This window comes from Myiozetetes cayanensis, unplaced genomic scaffold (assembly GCF_022539395.1).
Source record: "Myiozetetes cayanensis isolate MyiCay16 unplaced genomic scaffold, myiCay2020 scf5-8, whole genome shotgun sequence".
In the NCBI taxonomy this organism is placed as follows: domain Eukaryota; kingdom Metazoa; phylum Chordata; class Aves; order Passeriformes; family Tyrannidae; genus Myiozetetes; species Myiozetetes cayanensis.
In genome coordinates, this window is record NW_026087742.1 from 50,100,696 (window position 1) to 50,122,023 (window position 21,328).

General features: G+C 41.0%; 1 protein-coding gene across 4 annotated transcripts in view; it reads right to left on the reverse strand.

The window, feature by feature from the left end:
* Positions 1 to 21,328, reverse strand: part of SMAD9 (SMAD family member 9) — a 157,594-nt gene that overhangs the window by 125,790 nt on the left and 10,476 nt on the right. For 2 of the 4 annotated variants that reach the window (XR_007630798.1, XM_050331259.1), the window contains exons 2-6: positions 16,864 to 17,490; positions 10,972 to 11,229; positions 6,701 to 6,838; positions 4,667 to 4,888; positions 142 to 398 (exon numbers count right to left, since the gene is read on the reverse strand). Coding sequence is in view for 3 of the 4 variants with exons in the window: in XM_050331259.1 (XP_050187216.1) it covers positions 142 to 398; positions 4,667 to 4,888; positions 6,701 to 6,838; positions 10,972 to 11,229; positions 16,864 to 17,275 (1,287 nt within the window). In the remaining variant the exon portion in view is untranslated. The remainder of the gene's footprint in view (positions 1 to 141; positions 399 to 4,666; positions 4,889 to 6,700; positions 6,839 to 10,971; positions 11,230 to 16,863; positions 17,491 to 21,328) is intronic. The other 2 variants (XM_050331260.1, XM_050331261.1) reach the window with 2 other exon arrangements.

Below are 21,328 nucleotides of genomic sequence, written 5' to 3' on the forward strand. Positions count from 1 at the left end.
GCACTCTAGACTTCCTTCTTGAAGTTTAAGGCAATACTGGAAAAGAGGCAGTCTGAATTGCTTCAGAAATGATTTGATGGGAGCTACAAAGTAATGGGATTTGCCTTTTCGGAAATGCAAGAGAAAACAAATAATCCTTACTTTAACAAAGCTCATTCGAATAGTACACATCTTGGTCAGCTCATACACCACTTCAAAACCATGATTGACTGACTGGGCAAGCAGCTGGGCGAAGAGCTGGTTGTTGAAGATCTTGAGGCTGCAGCCACTGGGGATCTTGCAGACAGTGGCTGGGTGGAAACCATGCTGGTAGTTACAGTTGCGGCTTTGCACAAAAATACTGCTGTCACTGACACATTCAGCATAAACTTCCCCACCAACGTAGTAAAGATGAACACCTTGAAAAAGAAAATATAATGTTTTCACAACACACTTGACATGGGTAATTTTTTCTTTTATCCTGTCATACAAACCCAGGATCAATGCAGATACGCATTACCTTTTAGAAGATAGTAAAACGTGTGCATATCCATGTACTGTACAAGGGACCACCAACATTAGGAGGAAAATGTCATAAACACTATTTTGAGGTACTGGTCTAGGAGACAAAAGTCTTGGAAGGTGGTATTTTTGTTTTTCAGTGAAACCTGGTTTACGTCTTTTACCCAACAGCACAGTATTTTGACAAGACACACATACACATACCTAGACACATACATAAATATCAAACACGTGTCAACCATATACAAAGCATGAATCAAAACTATCCAAGAACTGAAAAATCAGTATTAGATTACATATCTAAGTGTACTTTCTCTGTTGAGCACATGCATGCTAACCAAAACCCACTTCACTGCACGCTGTTATTTTACTACAGGATCCTATGTCATACAGTTAAAACACAGCATAGTGTGTACTTAAAATAGCTTTTCTGTATTTTGCTTTATCCGTCACATCAGAACTGAGTATCTGCATTTACATGATGTGACTGACTCATCAGATCCTGTTCCAAGTGACCTTTAGCAAGAAAAGGACTGATTTTATTCTGAACTTTCAAATTTCTACTGTGCCTTAGGGAAATGAAGGTGGAAGCACTTCTATCCATTCAAACAGTCTGATCCCCTCAGGATATCTGCTTGCATGAAAATATACCTAATGTGCTATGAGAATTTATCTTAGTCTAATTCAGCAACCTTAAACTTAGGAATCTTGTGTAAGCTAATTGTGTAGACTCCATCCCTAGCTGATATGTGAGAGGGACTGTGACCAGACGATTCACTGCATTTGCTACAGAGTTCAGGCTCACAGCCAGCTTAACCCCATAGAAGTCTGTGCAGGTGCTGAAAAGGCTCTCCCATTCCCCGCCCCTGCTGTTTCTTCTCACACCTGCTTTCATGCTGGCAACAATGGCTGAGGATTGGGAACCAGCTAATAAACTTAAAAATGAAAAAAAAACCCACAAAATTTGTTTGCAGTGAGATCTTCATCAGTGCAAGCATGGCAATAGGGACCCAGCCCACTTAAATGGGAGCATGAAGCCATATCCTGAAAGGGGCCAAGTCATCCTGTGAAAATACCCAGGCAGTCACCTTTCCCATGGCTGGATTAAGGGAAATGAACCCCTCCCATGGACAAGAGAGGTGGAAGAACTCAGTTCTTTTTTCTCATAAAACCCACCACCAAATAAATGTAAAATCTTCCTCTCTAATCCCAGGTACCGCATTCAGACGCTTACATACAAATGCACATTTTCACAGAGCCTCAGTGGACTGTCTGCAAAGCTAGTGATAACTATGCTTTAATAATGCAGTTGAAATTACTTTTATTCCTGGTGTCTTTCATAAAAAAAGACTGGTTACATATTCCCAGTCTATTCATGTGTGTTCCCAGCACATCCTTAGGACAAAACCAGCCTCTAAACAGAAGTGGGAAAGGCTCAGGGAAAAGCAGGTTGAGTGGGAAAGGAATCTGGGAAAAATATGTTCTCCCACAGTTTTCTAGGGTGACTCAGACAGGAACCTTAAAGTCTGTCTTCAAGCCACCACTTGACTTCTGTGCATCCACAAGATCTCAAATGAGATGCAAGCGGTGGGGGTGTGGCTCAAAACACACACTGGTGCTTCACTGGGAACACAGGGGAGGGGATCGCTCCATTCCACCAGTCCTCAGGTCTGCTACGACCATGCCAGACACTGTGGGGTGCTGCACACTGTGACTGCTGTTACTTGGCCTACTCTCCTTTCCTTACCTTGGAAATGCATAAAAGGGAAGGACTGAAAACATGAAGGACCTTGATGGAGTCCGTATAACTTTATGAAATAATCAGATAGAGTAAGAACAGAGGGCAAGGAGAGAAGAATAAAGACATAAATATTCACCATATTTCAAATCTTCAAGTGTGGCTACTGATTTAGGGTCACCACACTTTATGGTCCTAAGGTGAAAAATTTTAAAGGCTGTTTTTTTGAAGTATATTGAGTAACTCATTTTCTGAAAAAAATTAATGCTTTCAAAGGCATTGCCCAAACAGTGTGCTATAGTAACAAAACCACCAATGTCAGTCCCAAAAGAATATGCTACAAATTGCTTTTTCCTTGCGGACTTTTTAAAAGCAATAAATACAGCAGTAATGAAATATCAGCATGTATTTCTATTCTTCTAGTATTCATTCACCAAAGGAAAGCACCCTCAAGGAAACCAAGCTGCTAGATACATATTTGTAGAAGACCAAATCAAGGGTCCGTATGTTTTATTGGGATTTCACTGCTCCATGCAGAAACTGGAAATTCTGCAGACTTCAAGCATCCACATCTTTTTGACACTGATCAAAAGTCCCTTTTTTGTCCTTGAAGTCTGACTGCTGAAACAGGTCCAATTGCTAGTAGATGTTGCATTGTGTTCTGGATTGTTTTTAGCTTTGATGTGGTATTTCCAGGAAACCGTTTCACGCTGATACACTAGATGACAATTCAATCACATATCCTTATCCTACTGAGCTAATCTTGTTTACTCACTCTTTTTTCTCCCCTGTTAACATGTGACAATTGTATCCATTTCAGTAGCTTTCATCTGTCCACCATGCCTTTGAACTACACATTTTGGAGCTGCTCTGTGCTCTTCTGCAGGCTTGTGCTGGTGCCACTTGCACTCCACTTGTATATGTTTTTTTAAGATTTGCATAAACAGGCAAGAGCAGTAAAATCAAGGATCTCTGATAAACTAAACTCCTTTGTGGGCAGCCTGCTCCCTTCCCTTGGGCAGATTCCTAGTGTAGGACTTTAAAGGACTTTTAAGCAATGAAGACAGATCTTCAGGTTTAAATGGATGAAGACCATTAGCATTTACCTAATTTTATTTCTGTTCTGTCTCTTCCTCTTTTGGGGCAGAAAGTCACAGGATGTAACATCCTCAAAGGACAGCTGGGATCTTTTGTCATTCTTTTAGGGCCAGGCTCATCTTTCATCTACATCGCTCTGACAACTTACACTGATAGGGAAGCTTTGCTTTATTTACTAAGTTGGAACTACATTTGCACCTCTCACAACGAACCACTATGACAGACACTTGTAGCATCAAACTGGCTTCACACAATGCATCTGCAACACAAGTGCTTTCCCTCCCAGAGAAAAGTGCAAGAGTGAAGCACATCGTCTCCTGCACCAGCCTTCAGATTCACTGCTGTTTGTAAAAACTGTATCATATTTGTCTCAGAGCTTCCTTGTATTCAGTCATTCAACGCTAGACTATCAAGAGCCAATTAAAATATTGCTCTAGGCCTGGGAAATGAGGTGAGGTTGACAAGATAATAGCAGTGGAACAATTAGAGTTAATTAGCCCAGTGGGAAATACATTCCCAGGTAGCTACTGGTGCGAGGCTGGGTTGGCAAGATAATGAGTCTAGACTGGATATACCAGAACATGAACAGCTTCATCTGCACGGAGAAGTGGCTGGCACAGGGCTTCTGACTCACCATCACAAACAACAGTAAGTTCTGGGAGAGTATCAGGCCCTACACAGCCCCAGCGAGCTGGGACAGACGGTGTATGGCCACGTATGTCCAGGTGTGGTCTCTCACTGGCAGCATATGATTCTGCATGCTGTGCACCAGAAGTGGAGCATACATAGAAAACCACTGGCGGGAGAATTGGTTTTACTGGTGAAAAGTTGGCAAAGCAGGGAATCAGACTGGTGGTGGCAGCAAGGGGTGGAGGGGTGAGGGGGAGCTGCAAAGACAACTCCAGTAGAGTTCTTCAGCTAAGTAACTCAACTACTAAGTGTTTCATCCATCTCCCTTTGTTATTTGGTGGGAAGAGAACCAGCCCTGAGGCACCAGCAATTACCCTTGTAGTGGCATTTCGATGGCAATATTCCCAGTTGCCAGAAGCTCTAATAAATAAATGAAAATTATTTATTATACTGCTAAATTAGAACACATAACTATAAACAACATTTTTCTCTTCGCTGGCCAAGTAAATAGCTTTTGTAAGGAGTTACTCTGCTGATTGTTATCCAGTCAGAAAAGAATCAGATGCTTTTCTTCTATTTCAGAATAATCTCAGAGCTTTTATTTTAAAACAAGCACATTTGACAAATCAGATAGGTGTGTTAATGCAATGTGTGGATCTTTTGAGTTCTGAATATTCCCAAGAAGGGATTTCCTCTTACCTTTTCCTATGTGTCTCCTGGTGTTTTCTATAGTAGAGTTGCGATTTACATTTGAGAGCAGACCCAAGCAGAACCTGTTTTTGTTATTTGAGGGATCTGTAAATCCATCTATAAGGATGCTTCGAGAGGAAGCCTGGAAAGTCTCCCCTACGCGGTTGTTGAGTTCATAGTAGGCAACTGAGCACCAGTGTTGGGGTTCCTCATAACAAACAGGCCGAAAGTCTGTAGGAAATAAAGTTAGTCAGCTGCTCAGGTCTCAGTAATATTTTTTAAACAATCCTTCTCTGTTTTCTTTCCTCCCACACATTCTCAGGCCCTCATCTCTTCATCTGAACAGTCACTTATGTCATGCTTTATCTCAAAAGCAGCTTCCCTTGCTTCTTAACTTATTTTCGTGAAGTCCCAAACATGCAAAAGTTTGATGCACCAGCTCAACTCTAAGCCTCTGAGGAGCTCTGCTTCTTAAAAATGGTAACTCCACTGCATTAAATCCAGCACAGACATTCCTCGCTGAACTGGGACCCAAACTATACACTTAAAATAGTAAGGGATACCTCTACACACCAGCAGGAGCTAGGGATGACAGATGGGCTCAAAGCAAGTCAAAACTAAGGCAAGCCTTCAGCCTAACACCAAACTCTGTAGTTCAGAAGTAATAAATAACTCCCCCCACCTCCCACCCTCAATTTTTAGATGCTTTCAGGCTTTCTGCTTCCATGTAGGATCATAAGCAGAAATGTCAGCAAGGTCATTTCTTTTCGATCTACCCATGTCCAGGTTTTCTAAGGTAGAGACAGATTAAAAAATGTAACAGAATCTCTGAGCCTCATTTGTCCTACAGAAATTAGAAGGAAACCTTATCCTTCCTGTTCACCACAGGCATATGAGCCTGCCTGCCCCCAGAGCACCTCTGTGCATAACCTCTAATAAACTCCTAATATTCACTAGGATAGTGATCAGGGATGGTAAAATATGATAAAGAGATTAAAGTAGCTTGACAATTTATTTAAAAGTATTAGTGTCTGATAACTTATTATTATCTGGCCATTTTGTGTACCCATCTGTAATAAGCACTATCCCCCTCATCTTCCTTCTGCTCCAGTTCCATGCTACATACAGCCTTCTCCTTTTTTCAAAAGAAGTGGCAATATTTTTTTAATGTGCATGTGTGTGCACAGTGTTCAGTCCTCATTCTATAAACTACATTTCTTTAAGAATACAATATGATGGACTAAAAGAACAATGCTGATTTTTCATTTGCAGTAGCAGGAAGCCAAAGTAAAACCCAGCAGAGGAACTCCATTTCCCCTTGGTACTCTGCAGCAACGGGCTTTGAATAGTGGAGGCATTATTTGCCAGTGATAGTGCAAAGGTAGCAGAGACTATGATGGAGATGACATCAAGTGCAAGGAGGATCCCAGCCCCTTCTTCTCTGACCATCCTTGCCCTCTCCCACTAAAGCATTCTCATCAGAGGACAGAGGTTGGTCTTCTGTAAAAATCTTTGTACTTCACTAGAACATGTCCTTTTCTTTCCTAGCCAGTCAGTAATGTAACATTTATATAAAGATGGCAGCAAAAAGGTTCCTACCACAAGACTTTAAAGTACTGGAAACCCAGAGCTGAAGGTGGTAAAAACAATGAGTTCTGATATTGATAATGCTTTTGTGTGTTATACTGCCGCACCATGCTTGTTTTGATATGTTTATCTTTACGATGTAGATAATAGGGCTTGCTTTCATGAACAGCTTTTAAATGTAATAGTACATAGATACAAATAAACTACATAAAGTACTTAAAGTACAAAAATACAAATAAAAATACAAAATACAGAGTCTAAACTCTGTAACTTTGCACATAATACATGGTATTCTTACATCAACCTATTCTGCTAGGTAATGGATGGGTCTAGCACAGAGCCTTACTGCAGAACTGCCTGAAACCTATTAGTAGAGACCACTGAACCCTCTTGTTCAAATGACAATTATTTTTCTCAATAGTTTTTATGTAAAAAATAGTACAAATGGTTATTTACTTTCAGCTTCTCCATCGGCAGATTTACCTCCATTGGGCAAAGAAAGCACTAGTTGACTTTCAGCTATTGCATCCATTGACCGTCCATTGTGGATTCCTGCAGGTTCTCTTGTGTGGTAGGGTGGAGGTGGAGTTTCCACTGGAAGAAAGAAAGGGAGAGGGAAGTGAAGGGAGCAAGTAGGAGAGAGGGAAGGGAAGGGAGAAGGAGAGAGAGAGGGAGGGAAGGAAGGAAAGCAAAGAAAGAAAGAAAGCAAGCAAAAGAAAGAAAGCAAGCAAGAGAAAGAAAACGGCAGAAAAAGAAAGAAAAAAGGAAAGAAAAAGAAAAAAAAAGAAAAATAAAGATAGCAAAAGAAAGAAAAAAGAAAGAAAAGAAAAAGAAAAAAAAGCAAAAGAAAAAGAAAGTTACCAAAAGAAAGAAAAAGAAAAAGAAAAAGAAAAAGAAAAAGAAAAAGAAAAAGAAAAAGAAAAAGAAAAAGAAAAAGAAAAAGAAAAAGAAAAAGAAAAAGAAAAAGAAAAAGAAAAAGAAAAAGAAAAAGAAAAAGAAAAAGAAAAAGTAAGAGAAAGAAAACGAATGCAAGGGAAAGAAAAAGAAACAAAAAGAAACAAGAAAAGAAAGAAAAGAAATAAACAAAGAAAAAAAAAAGGAAAGAAAAAGAAAGATAGCAAAAGGAAGAAAAAGAAATAGAAAAAGAAAGGAAAAGAAAGGAAAAGAAAGAAAAAGAAAAAGAAAAAGAAAAAGAAAAAGAAAAAGAAAAAGAAAAAGAAAAAGAAAAAGAAAAAGAAAAAGAAAAAGAAAAAGAAAAAGAAAAAGAAAAAGAAAAAGAAAGAAAAAAAGAAAGAAATACAAAAGAAAGAAAGGAAAAGAAAGCGAAAGAAAGGAAAAGAAAGCGAAAGAAAGGAAAAGAAAGCGAAAGAAAGGAAAAGAAAGCGAAAGAAAGGAAAAGAAAGCGAAAGAAAGGAAAAGAAAGCGAAAGAAAGGAAAAGAAAAAGCGAAAGAAAGGAAAAGAAACAAAAGAAAGAAAGGAAAAGAAACAAAAGAAAGAAAGAGAAAGAAATGAAAGAAAGAAAAAAAGAAGAAAAAAGAAAAAATACAAAAGAAAGAAAGAAAGGAAAAGAAAGAAATAGAAGGAAAGAGAGAGAAAGAAAGAGAAAGTAAATGAAAGAAAAAGAGAGAAGAAAATGAAAGAAAATGAAAGAAAATGAAAGAAAATGAAAGAAAATGAAAGAAAATGAAAGAAAATGAAAGAAAATGAAAGAAAGAAAAAGACAAAAAAGGAAAGAAAAAGACAAAAAAGAAGAAAGAAAGAAGAAAGAAAATGAAAGAAAAAGGAAAAGAAAAAGGAAAAGGAAAATGAAAAGAAAAAGGAAAAGAAAAAGAAAAAGACAAAGAAAAAGAAAAATAAAAAGAAAAAGAGAAAAAGGGAAAGAAAGAAAAAGAAAAAGAGAAAAAGGGAAAGAAAGAAAAAGAAAAAAGAAAGAAAGAAACAGAAAGAAAGAAAAAGAAAGAAAAAGGGAAAGAAAGAAAAAGAAACCTAAATCAGTATTTTGGTAAATTCCTTCTTGGTTTTTCCTGGTGAATATTTTATTTCTTTGGCATTGTTTTGCTAGAAAGGCTGAAAATAGCACAAATCTGAACCTGACCTTCCTTCAGTCTCTACATTAAGACCATTGTGTGTTCAGAGGAGATGGGAAGGAAGGGCTGTCATGTTGGGCTTGCAGCACTTGTGAGAGGGACAGTCGCAACAGTGCCTCAGGCCCAGAGGCAAGTTCTGTGTCAAGTTCTCTCTTAACACCAATTGCTACACCACAAAAGTAATGAAGTTTGATCCTTCAGTTCCAGACTTCTCTCATTAATTTAAAACTTAAGGAGATGATTTAAGAGAAGCTAACTTTAAATGATCCTCTGGGAGAAAGCTCTCTTCACAGTCTATAAAAAAAAACCTATGGAAAGCATTTACACTCTTAAAATCAGACTTGGCAAAACTCCCTCCAGATTTGTTTTTTTTACCTCTGTCCTACAAGGGAAGTCTGTCCCTCTCCCAGTTTGTTCCATCTCCTGTCAAAGAGCAATGCATGTGATAAAAACATTAGCAGAAAAATATCAACTCTCAACCTGCCCAAACAAGGTGGCTGTTGTTTCCAGCAACATGAGATAGAAAATAGGTGACTCTATAGCAGGGATTCTCAAGAAAGACAGAAGGCTTCAAAAAAGAAGCCAAAGAAAAAAGATCTTCATTTTTAAATTAAAAAAATGTCAACATTCACTGCATAAGCACTAAAAGCATGTAGTTTTGTTCATTTGAACAGAAACTCTGTGGGCTTATGTGCTAATTATAGCCAATATAGAAGCTTGTAGGAGTATGGATCACTTTAAGCACTGTTTAATTAAGTTCCAGATTGAAATTCCCTCTTTGTGTTTGGGGTCTGTTGGCTGGCCCTCAAAACAGAGCAACTTCATCTGGAGGTGGATGACTGTGAACTGTCTCATAAGACAACCACTGAATCTTAACTGAACAGGAATGTAATTTTACTTAAGCACTGTTCAGGATTTAGGAATTTCATACACCATATGATACTTCTAACATATGGATGACATAAGCCTCCCACATAAAATACAAGCGAGAATGGTAGAACAAAATCAAGAAATAGTGGAAAACAAGTCACAGAAAGGAATATAATCACACAGTCATGTGGTTATATGGCTATTTTTGATGTCTATGCCTAAGATAGTCACCACAAGCTCTTACCCACAACATAAACATAGGCACCTGCAGACACAGTGTATCTCAGGTACCTAAAACATATACAAGAAGATGCAATGAATCCTGTTGTAGGAGTGCCTGTTTTTCTCCACTGATTATAGGAGAGTATAGAGAATTGCATGAGATGCAGAAAGTAGCATAGCTGACATCTATATTTTGTCACAGCAATCCTGCTCAAGGTTCTTGATGTAACTCCAGTTTGCTTCCATCACTGATTGTTACACAGGCAAATTATGCTTATCAGCATGCCATGTGCTGTGATATACTGAAGCTCAGGTTGAGCCACTTCCATTTTTAAGTAGCTTTGCAAGGTCCCAAGTTCAGTTAAATGCACGAGTCAGAGTCATTACATATCTGGAATGGGCCTGATTTACCTGTCAGGACCAGCTCCACTGAATCCAGCTTGGTTACACAGAGGTGAGAGAAAAAATATCGGAGAAGAAAAACAAGTCTTACTACTTGATGAAGTGTTTCAGTGTTGCTAAATATGATTTAATCTGAAATACAGATCTAGAGAAGAAATTAATGAAGGCATATTCAATGAATGGAGAGGGAAGGAAAAACTGTGTTGAAAGTATCCAGCTTAAAAGGAAGTTCAAATACTACAAATACCTTGTAAAAGTAAACTTCTTGCACTTAAAATGAAAATAGGCATGTCATTAAGGACATGAATTTAAACACTTTCCAGATGAGATACTAAAATTTTAAGCTACAAGATTCTGACCTGAATTCATCTTCTTTGAAAAAGCTGAGATCACTGAAATTATTTGAAAGTTAAAGTGCAGAAGTGAATCTGAAACATGTTCTGATATTAAAACTACCTCTCAGCTGTGTTGCATTAACAGCAAATGCATAGTTAAATTTTCAGGTAATCAGAGCAGTACTAAGGAGTTCACAACACAAACAATCTGAGTGACACAACCCTGCCAATCTCAGAACTGTGGAACGCATTCCAAAGTCATAGGAATGTTCCTAGTGGCTTCCACAAGTGTTGGGCCAGATTGGTAAACACCTGTATTTCCTGAAATTTATACAGTCAGTGGGATCACCACACATTTAAAAATATTTCTGCACACCAATTTCCCCATTTTATCCTCTCTCCTGATGGAGTTTCTAAAGGTTCCTACCCTGACCATCTTAGGTCCATTACTTGGGTCTTGCAAGTGCTCTTTTCCATGAATTGTATTGGAAGCTTGGATGGACGGCTTTAGACAGAAGGTGGCCTGGCACACCTGCTTCTCTCCTCAACTTCCTCCTTACAGTAATCATGAAATCTCACCCAGGTTCTTCTAGGAGTGTGATGACTACAATTCTTAGTCCCTTGAGCATCCATCGCCAGAAGGACTGGGAGTCAAATACACAAGAGGCAGTCACAAGAAATCACATTCCAAGTCCACTCTGTCCAACAGTTCAATCTGTAGCTACAGCCTGGGGGAAGCATACAGAATTGTCACCTGACTCCAGGCCCTGGCAAAAACCTCAGTCAGGATGTCTAAAAGCTCATTATTACCTGTGAGCTGATAGGGACTTCCTGGTCCAGAAGAGCTTTCTGGTGAGTTGGGATAGCTGATGCTGTTAGGTGACTGGGAAAACATGTGGCTGGGTGATGACGGAAAAGGGGTGCATGGAGGATGCTGGAAAGAATCAGGATAAGTGGCATTGTGCGGCATCAGTGGCTCACTGTGCAGAGAAGTGTTTCGAAACTTGGCGAGGAGGCTGAGGTGAGGGTTAAACTCGCTGTGTCTTGGAACGAGTACAGGAGGTAAGACTGAAAATAAAACCAAAAACAACAGAAATAAAATGGTTAAAACTGCATTCTTGAAAGTACATCTCTTTGCAAGTTAAAAAGAGGCATATTCCATGCTGCTCAAATATTGCTGTCCATATATGTCATTGAAGGGCAACAAACCTGTTCAAAATCAAGAATCAAAAGCTGATTCTTGGGACTTTTTTTCCTGCAGATTTGCAGCCAGTTACAGCAGTTCCACATGCAAAATACAGAATCCTGTCTTGAGCAAAGTACCAAAAAATTCACAGGTACGGCATGCACACACAGTCCTCTTACAGAAATGCAAGTGGCACATCTCTCCCCCTCAAAATTATCCATTCTTTCCTTCTTCAAAGACTGAGCATGTCAAGAATTTGCTAAATATTATCACCAGGATGTGCCAGATTCACAGTCACGTTTAATAACAATTAATAGTACTCTGCAATACACCACGTATTTTACTACCAGTGGGTCACAGATGTGCAAAAGGAAGTACAGACTGGAAGCTAGACACCAGATTTAGAATGTTCTCAGGTACTTGAAAACATTACCAGCCAGACAGTGGGATCTTTAAAAGGAAATGTAAATGGCAATTAAAATATTGCAGCAATACCAATTTAGCTCTTCCAATATAGTTAGAAAAGATCTAGCATAAGAAGGCATATGTCAATGCTTGGTATTTAGGACATGAAAAATGCAGGTCAGAAAACTGAAATCCAAATTAACCAATGTAAAAATTAGTAGAAGATACCACCTCTCTTCACAAACTCTCTTCACTTACATCTCCCACTGTCAGTGCTGTTAACACCATTGCTCCTTTGAGAAACCCAAAGTGGATCAAAATTACTCTGGATTCTGACATGAGGAGCAAGAGCAGAACTGTAATCAAAACACTTTAAAAATCCTGACTAGTGAGTTACTATTAAGTCCCTAGGCTGGAACACAAAGGAGCTTGCTAAGTAGGTCTACTTATATGAGAGTTCAGCTTGAGGCTTTAATGGGATCCCCCCTAGAACTTGGGGGGAGAACAGCACCTGCAGTGGGCGATTCATGTAGCCTTAAGCTGTCATGAGTATCTAAAAGCCACCAGAAAAGAGATAAGGAGGCAATTTGAGTTATTGTGACAAGGATGAATTGTCCCAACACCAGGGACAATTCAGCAGGCTTGTATTGATTGACCTAGTGTTCAGAGTTCCTCTGTCTTAAAACCCAGCAGCATGCAATCTTTCAGTCTACCCTTAATAGTTTATAGAAACAAACAGCAATGTGCAGTCTTAAATGTTGTTGGGAATATATGGTTTAACACCATAATACATGTTTTAACACACTGCTTGGGCCCAAAAGCTCTGCTTAGGTAAGGCAAATCCTTTTTAGGTAGGTTAGCTAACACCTTTTAATTATAGCAAACTCTCATTTATCCAGCTTAATGAAAGTGTGAAATAATTGCTATAAAGCAAGTAATATATAGATAATGCAAAACATGTGCATGAGAAGAGGCTGCAGGAACACTCCCCTTGAAAAGCACATCAATAGCTCAGAGAGCTGAGGCAGATACCAGTGCCTGGTAACCAGAACAGGTTTACAGTTTCTTGCTTGATGTAGCACTATGCTGCAGCTGGGGCAGGATTAAGCCACGCATCTGCCCACCCACTAGCATATACCATTTGGGAATTTGTCAGTCACCTATGAGCTGAAGAACTGAGCCTTAAAACCATACAAAAGATTGAACTGATGTCAGGGAGTTTACTGCAGAAGTCTTCTTAGCTGCCTGGAAACACAGGCACTGAGATACCTATTAAGAGACTGGACATAAACCCTTCTCTGGCCTGGTGCATTTCTAATTAGCTTCCAGCTAGGATAAGGATTGTGCTTTGGAGACTACTTTCTTTCCTTCTGGATCTGATATGCCCCTATCTGCGGCATGAAAATTCTGCCACCACTTTCTTAAGTCCATTGGTAGAGAAAGGTGTTTCTGCTTCTTTACTGTGTTTTTAGCTTTATGGATTTCCTACACTTTCCAGGTAGGACTCATACAGGCAATACAAGTAGTCACATCTTATTCACATGGATAGCCAGGGGAGAAAAACAGACTCTTTTACTGCTAAGTTCATCTGTTATATATTGGGACAAGACCAGTATAACCACTGGAGACGTGTTCTGGGCAAGCAGGATCGCTCCCATCCCATGGTCTTGTGAGCAGCCCCAGGCTGTGAGCTGTTGCTGCTTCTGGAGTTTTCCTGTGCTGCTTCACGAAACTGGTATAATGCTTGCCAGGTTTGCTGCTGCTCAGCCAGCTCTGACCAGTAGCCTTAGAAAATGGGGAGCTGGTGATCCCTTTGCACCCAGAAGAGGTGCTGAGCAAGGGACAGCTGGGCTACAGCAACACCATGCAGCACTGAGAGGCTGGCACCTCACTGTGGGTGCCATTGCTAAGGAAGCTGCTTTCTTCAGCCCTGTGAGAACTCACATAACTCCTCTAAATGAAAGCTGAGAATCTGGATGTGTGAACAGCACTTGCCAGGGAAAGCCTTTGATTTGCCTTGAGTGAGTCAGCATGCTAGAAGAATTTTCAAGCCTTGAACTCCTTCCCAGCTCTGACCAGGGTACTCTTAATTTCTGCTCTGCTGTAGAGTTTTTGCCACCTCACTTAATCTTTCCACCACCTGTTATGTGACTGCCTAGAGGGCTGAAGCCTCTGTGGTGGTGAGGAATTCAGGAATTTTCTTTTTTGTGGCTAAAGAGTACCCCTGAGGGCCTTATTCTCCTTGCTCTTTCGCCATTCTCCAGGGCTCAACCACTCTGAAGGAAGTGTGACCAGAGGCACAAAACTGAGTAACTGAGTGTATTTGGACTTGTCTTCCCTCATAAATCACCGCACTTTCTCCACTGAATGGGGTCCTTTACTCCTACCTGCTATTGTCTACCAAGAGCCAGAGGTGGATTCTTCCTTCTATACATGCTCAAGTATTGATGATTTTTGTTTAACTGAAGTCATATACAGTCACGTCTTGAGTCCTGCTACTGCCTTTCATTCACAAGGCTTTCTCCTGTTCCCTTTAGCTGCAACAGTTTTTGCTGGAAACCTGGCTGTGCCCAGAGCCCCTGACTTCAGAGGCTTGCAAACAAACTATCTGTCTCAGTTTAGTTCCAGGTGCAACATCCACACTGCGATTTCTCACACATCAGTCCACCTCTGCAGAGTTTACTACCTTTGGAGATCTCTCTGGTGAGATCCACCTAATCCCTGGGCCCACAACGATTCCCAAACACCAAACACATGGTCAATAGTGAGATCATCAGGTGGTCTTCCACCTGGGAGGCTATCAAATCTGACTCCCACTCAGGCTTGATGAAAGTAGTCAGTCTAAATCAAAAATTCATTTAGGCTCCTGCTGTCTACAGCAATGGTGTACCCTCAAATTTGCAGTATCTACACATGAATGATCTCACATTAAAAAAAAATAGGGTAACTGTTGAGGCAGCTTCCAGATTGTTCTCAAACTATGGCTTCTTCTGACAACACACAATTCAGACTTCTGACGAGCTCTTCAAAGAAAACAATGAAGGGGGAAGTAGAGCATAACCATCATACCTGTCTCCTTCAGGCTAGGTGGCCTAAGCCCTCTCTGCAGTGGGATATTGCACAAATAGAGGAAATATTTCTTGTTTTTTTCTGACTGGCACCTGATACTCAGCAGACCTGACAAGAAATCTGCTGGGGACACTGGTAGCAGCAATAAAAGCTATGCATAGTCTGTGTAGTATTGGTCAGCAAGGCCTAAAATTTGGTTGGGCAGGAAATAAAACCTCTGAATCTTCAACCACAGTTTAAAGCTGCTCTCTAGTAACAGAGGTCTAGGGATCTGCCAGGCCACTGAAGAAAGGGCGAGGCCCTCCCATCTTTGATACAACTCATTCATTCTGGATAAAAGTCAACAGGTCTGGTCATTGAGTAGTTGACTCAGTTAGAAAGACTGCAGTAATGCAAAGTGGTCCGCAGAAGGATGGAACATTAAAATGAAAATAATACTGGTATGTAGATTATAAAAGGTTTGGCAGCCATTTAGCACTGCTGTACTATTCCAGTACTAATGCTTGTTAGCTGACACTGAACAGATGACAAGACCACAGCTGAAAACAGCACTGTGCAGTGCTGTCAGCTACTGCACTGAGGAGACTCCATTAACTACACAGGAATTACACCAGAAGAAATGAAAAGACACTAAAGACTGCAGCCTTCAAACAGAAAGATACACAAAATGGGATACTTTATGAGCATCTTCTCTTAGATTACTGAAGAGTTTATTTAGCAAGGCAGGCAATAAGCTTTCTCCACTGAAAACTGTTGACAGCAAGCAGCGCTCAGTGTAGCTGTAAAATTTAAACGTTGTGACAATGTTTACAGCAGTTCAGATACAACTTCACAGCAACAGTTCTGTTGCAATGGAAGGACTATCAGAAGAGGAAGCAGCCCCTGTTGTTTAACAAATATTAACCACTGTCTTTCCCTTATTTCATCTGTGTGAAAAGAAGCATCCCGCAGTTCACTTATCTGATCCTAATGTCACCTCAGAGTAAAGTTCACGCCAGACAAAGACTAATCACAGAATAATAAGTATACACTTACCAACCGTATCCATTAGTAAATTAAATTAGTGTGATTTTTGGCAGAAAGGGAGAGTTAGGTTAGGCATTAGAAATCATTTTGAACTGTAAGGAGAGCAAAGCAATAGATTCACTTGCCTGGGGAGGTTGTAGAGCCTGTATCACATGGGATTTTTAGAGCTTATTAGAAAAAGATCCGTCAGGAATGTACCTGGTCATTTGTTTTGGTTTGGTGGTCTGGCCAGAGGAAAACAGGATGACTGCTTGAGATCTCTGCCAGTCCTGCTTTCTAACATCCCTACAGAAGTCAACACTGAACACTGTGACTTTTTAACAGCTGTTTCATTGACATAAAGCCCAATTAAATGACCCTTCAGTGAGGTCATGAGTTTTTAGTGCCAGCCAAGTCCAGCCTAAAGAGGATCATCAGGGGAAAATTTCAAAGTTTTATGAGAACTTGGCGGAATTTTTTTCACATAAACTCTCCATTTAGGTAAGTAAATTCCATTTAAGGCAGGTCACCAGGCATTTTAGGAAGAATCAACCGACCTGGTTTCATATCTACTGCAAAATATGCTATCTTACTGCAACTCTTATCTTTAAAGGGAGAGCTCGTGTTTCCTGTGGGTTAATGAGTCGATTGCTGATTTTGAGACAATGAGAGTAAATCTTGCCAGGGTGGTAAGATCTAGGGTGGTGCCTAGACTTAATGCAAATGGACACCAGTTCACAAGGGGTGGATTCTGCACCCACATCCATGGAGAGGAAGCTGCTTTCAGCACCCTGGACAACATCTGGGCACCCTCGATGGGATGCAGACCCCACCAGGCAAGGGGCTCCTTACTTCCTCCTTACTCCTGGCTGCCAGAGCTATGATGCCACAGGGCAGGGTAAGACCCAAGATCCTTCCATTAGATGGAGCCTGCCTTTTCACATTTAAGAGCACAACTCGTAGGATGCACCAAGACTAGACCTGCTAGAGCAGGAGCTAATAGAGAGATGTGAATCATTCGCAGATGACATAATTACCTGGGGTTTCCACCCGCCGGTAATGGTAGGGGTTAATGCACACTTCTTTTTGTTTTGAGCCAAATGGGAATTCACAACATTCCAGTGGTTTCAACTCATGGTGAGATTGTAAATCAGGCCAGCGCCACACTCTGCAATATATGACATGGGGAAGCCCCTTGCGGTGAGACACCTGCAGCCGCCCATCCAAGGAACGAGGGATCGTGACACATTTACTGGGCTGACCCGGGCAGCTCAGAGCCCTTTCCAGTTCTTCCATGGCACCCTTTTTCTTCTTTAACTTCTTCACCAAGGAATCGACAGCTTTTTCTGCCCACTTTTCTTCTTCATCTCCTTGTTTCCAGCCCAGCAGCCTTTTCACTGCAGGGCTGGTGAAGGAGAACAAGGAACTGATAGGGGTGCTGGAGTGCATAAGAAGCAGAGATTACAAACAAATGCCAATGGAAGCACAAATCGCTCTCCTGCCTGGCAAGGCTTGAACGGAGTTTCCACAGTATAGCGAGGGACACTTCCTTCAAGGAAAGGTTCTTCCACACATATGTTTTTGTAGTCTTAGGCACTGGTTGCAAGTGGTGCAACAGGGTGGGTCTCAGAACTTTCCAAACATTGAGAAACTGCTGATGAAGCCTGGAACAGCAACACAATACATAGTTAGGCTTCACACACTATTTTCATTGTTCCTTCAATAAAATATTTTGAAAGAGAAATTATCCAAAATGTGTAGTTAATTTGCAATGGTTTTCTGTTTGGTTTTTGATGTTTATTTTGGGTCCAAGTCTCTCCTCCCCATTACCCTCCCCACTCATTTTAGAGTTGGACCATGGAAATCATTAAGAATCCAGCCACTTCAACTCTGTTTAGAGTTTAATGCACCAGGCAAATGGTTGCACAGCTAGGGTTATATTTACTAGAAAACAAAACATAGCTCTTTTTTGCATGCTGGTAGCTGCAGGTTCAGTTCAAGCATCTTCTAGGAAATTAAATCTGTAATATCAAATTTTATGGAAGCAATGAGTAGAATATTGTACTGATTTCAACTCCCTCTGCCACTCCAGTCTCACAGTGTACTGTCAAGAACTGTAAGGTATTAACTGCAAAACTAATTTAAAATGACTACTCCCAGATTTCACTTAGGGCCTTTGAAAGATCTGTTAGTATTCTCTAAGCTTATTTATATTTTCTCACATGAAATAGAAAAACCTTGTTTGCCTTGACAGTCTGTTTCTTTCTCTTCAACAATTCACAGCTTTCTGGATCCCACTCACAGACTTTTGGACACAGTTTGTGCTGGATGGATCCTCAGTTATTTTTGCTAGGAGTTGCTACATCTGACACAGTCCAACAGAAGGAGTTTAGTTCTTGAGAGGGTTTACTTTTTTTTCCTTCATGTAGCTGGAGCCAGTCTAATTTTAGCTGTAAATGGCATATTTCCACTGACTGGAACTCTGAGGAAAGATGTATGTCAAGCTATTTACTGCTTTAAATATATACTTCATGGACCCCCTGTGCATAGTTAGTCCAAAGGTCTGAACTATATATACAGAGGGCACTTAGAACAGGAGATGGGGGCAGCCTTTAAATGGATGCCTCTAGAAAAGGAGCAGCATGACTGCCCTGGTCCACTCTTGTGGATCTTTCCCCCCATCCAGTAAAGGTCTGCTCATATAGTCCTCAGCATCACTTATATGCAGCCACTGAGGAGACAGATGTTGCCCGGCACTGGGAGCAGCAGAGCTTCACAAACCATATTATTCTGCACTTTCCTTCGACATACAGTTCTAGTAAGGGTTCAAAGGGCACCTGGGGACATCATGTGCAGGCACAGGGTACAACACATTGATACAGGAGGCAAATCCCAAAGATTTGGCATAGTCTGATACCCTCAGCATCACACAGCTCTGGAGCATGCTGCAGAGTAAGCACACATGGCCCAGGGCATCAGAGCCTCTTAGACAACCTGAGAACCAAGGATTGCCTGGAGCTGTTTTTTCTACCAGCTCTTCTGTTCCCATGCCCATCCCTCTGCCCCACTGCATTACCCTTTAAGACGCCAAGCACTCTGAGAACTCCAGGTACATGGATGCATAACAAGCTTTTTCCCTTCTTCCACAACAGCAGCAATGGCAAGGGCGGGGGCTCAAATTCCTAAAAGCCTTCTACTGCACTAGAAAGATGGAAGCAGCATAAAAGCAACACCTTGGCATGTCACAAATGCCATCAGTAGTTGCTATTCCCCAAGAGACTAATATTCCAAGAACCAGTGAACAGGAGGCTGCATGAAAGTATGCACAGAGGGACCATAAAACTGAAAGGCAGAGCAGGCCCACCTTGCTTCAGGCACCTACCACAGCACTGATCTGTGGCTTACGCAATTTCTACATTACCAATCAATGTGTGTGTCCATTTGTACTCAACTGTCAAGAGAGGTTCTTGACAGAACACAGCAGAAACCCCCTTGCTTGTGCCATTCATCAGTCAATGATCAATTGATTTCATGCAAAACTGCCTGAACTTGTCCCTTCAGACCAAGAGAAACTTCATATTCCAGATTCTTTCCCCGCTCTGTATTAGTGAAAATCCAATGACCTGGAGTATTTAACTGGATACTTAATAATGCCTCTTAGTCAAAACCAAAGTCTATTCTAAACACTTAGAGGGTACATGTGAGAATGAAGTAAATTCAGAATGATGTATCACAGGAAAAAAACCCTCAAGCTGCTTGTAAAACATAATGTGGATCAAACTTAGGCAGTTAGCCTTTGCAGGAGCAGGCTCAGCCTACAGAAGCTACAGCACCAGCCGCATCTCGACGTCCTGTGCAGTGCAGGTGTCTGTCCCTCACTGCCCCAGTGAGAACCTCTGGAGGATCCACCACCACACTGCTATTACTGCTTGGTGGCATCAAACCCATCCTCGTGTAGAAAATGAATCAATGCTGGGATCGCTGTGGATCAGCCCTGAAAGCAGCAACAGGAAGCAAGGAAAGCCTGGAATGAAAGCCCACTGGACCAACAGCAGTGAAGTCTCTGCTCCAGGCTGAGAGGGAAAATGGCTCACGCTTCTTATCTGAGGGGGTCTCCTGGGCATTAACATGTGTAAACAACTGCTTCTGATAAGTTAATGCAACATTACAATCATCAGATATGAAAACATACACGTTCACGTAAAAGTATTGTCCCAAGATTTTCTTTTCCATTTTGACCAAGGTTTTAAATAAACACATTAATCTCGTTCAGTCAAATTAAATAACTCAACAGTGACATCAGTATGAGTCTGAGCACTATTGTTGCTAGTGGGAGAGTAGCCAAGACTATGTGTATAAAAGCAAAAGCCGTGCTTTGCAGATCATGTGATGTAGTCTCAGATAAGTACTCTGCACAATTTCCTACTGTGCTCTCCCCGTTTCTTCTAAAATCTTTTTTTCCCCCAAATTCAACTGACATATAAAATATAAATGATATTAAACAGATTTCAAATATTATCTGAACATCCTAGTTTAATGTTATTAAATTACATAATACTGCATACTATTCAGCAGACTAAATCCTGTGTTGCTACACTTATATTCTCCATTATGAAATACCTAGGCAGCCACTCTGCTCCAGGGCTGCAATGACAGAGATGTAAATTCACAATTTAATTTTAACAGTCTTTTAGAACAGTAGTTGCTTCAGCTCTATGCCTTTGGTAACAAGCAACTTGCCTACCCAACTGGAAACTTCCAATGTTGAAATGTTTCAAAACCATGGTTGATGTATTTTCTGCGCTGATGGTCCATTGTGCTTCTTGATGCTCAACACTTTAGAGTGGCAGCGAGGAGGGAAGCGTTACAGTTTTGATCCATATTCCCACCACGTGTGTAAAGCCCATATCATGGTGGTAGTTCTGGTCTGATCACCTCTCTCTCCCTCAGCGACAGCATGATGTGCTATCCTGAGTACGAGTCAGGCATCATTCAGGGTACATTCCTAACATGATTCCCTCTCCTCTAGGACTATAACGAAAGCTTTATCTGTCTGTCAGCTAAGTGACTGGTCAACACTAAACATGGTCAGTCTTCCATGCCATAAATCTTTATTCCATCACTGAGTTTAGCCTAAGGTCTGAAGCTTGATTTAGGGAAGAGGTATGTGAGCATGGACCCACCCTTTCACTTCTGTGGCCTGCAGGAGAAGGTGAGACTGGAAATGCGTCAGCCCAGTTCCCTGGCTCCATTCCCCCTAAACATAGGGTGCCTACCTTAGCTATGGCACAACAGTGATGGGAAACTGGAAGGTGATTACCTATAGCATGTTATTACCACGGCACCTGGAATAGCTTCGGTCTGTTACAGTAGCACTCTCCCAACTGACTCGTGTGTGTGTGTAGCTCAAGAGTCAGGAGGGAACACAGGTCACTCCTGATAATAAGCCTGCAGAGAGCCACCCTGTCTTGGAGGGTGAAACAGCCATTGCATGGAAGTAAG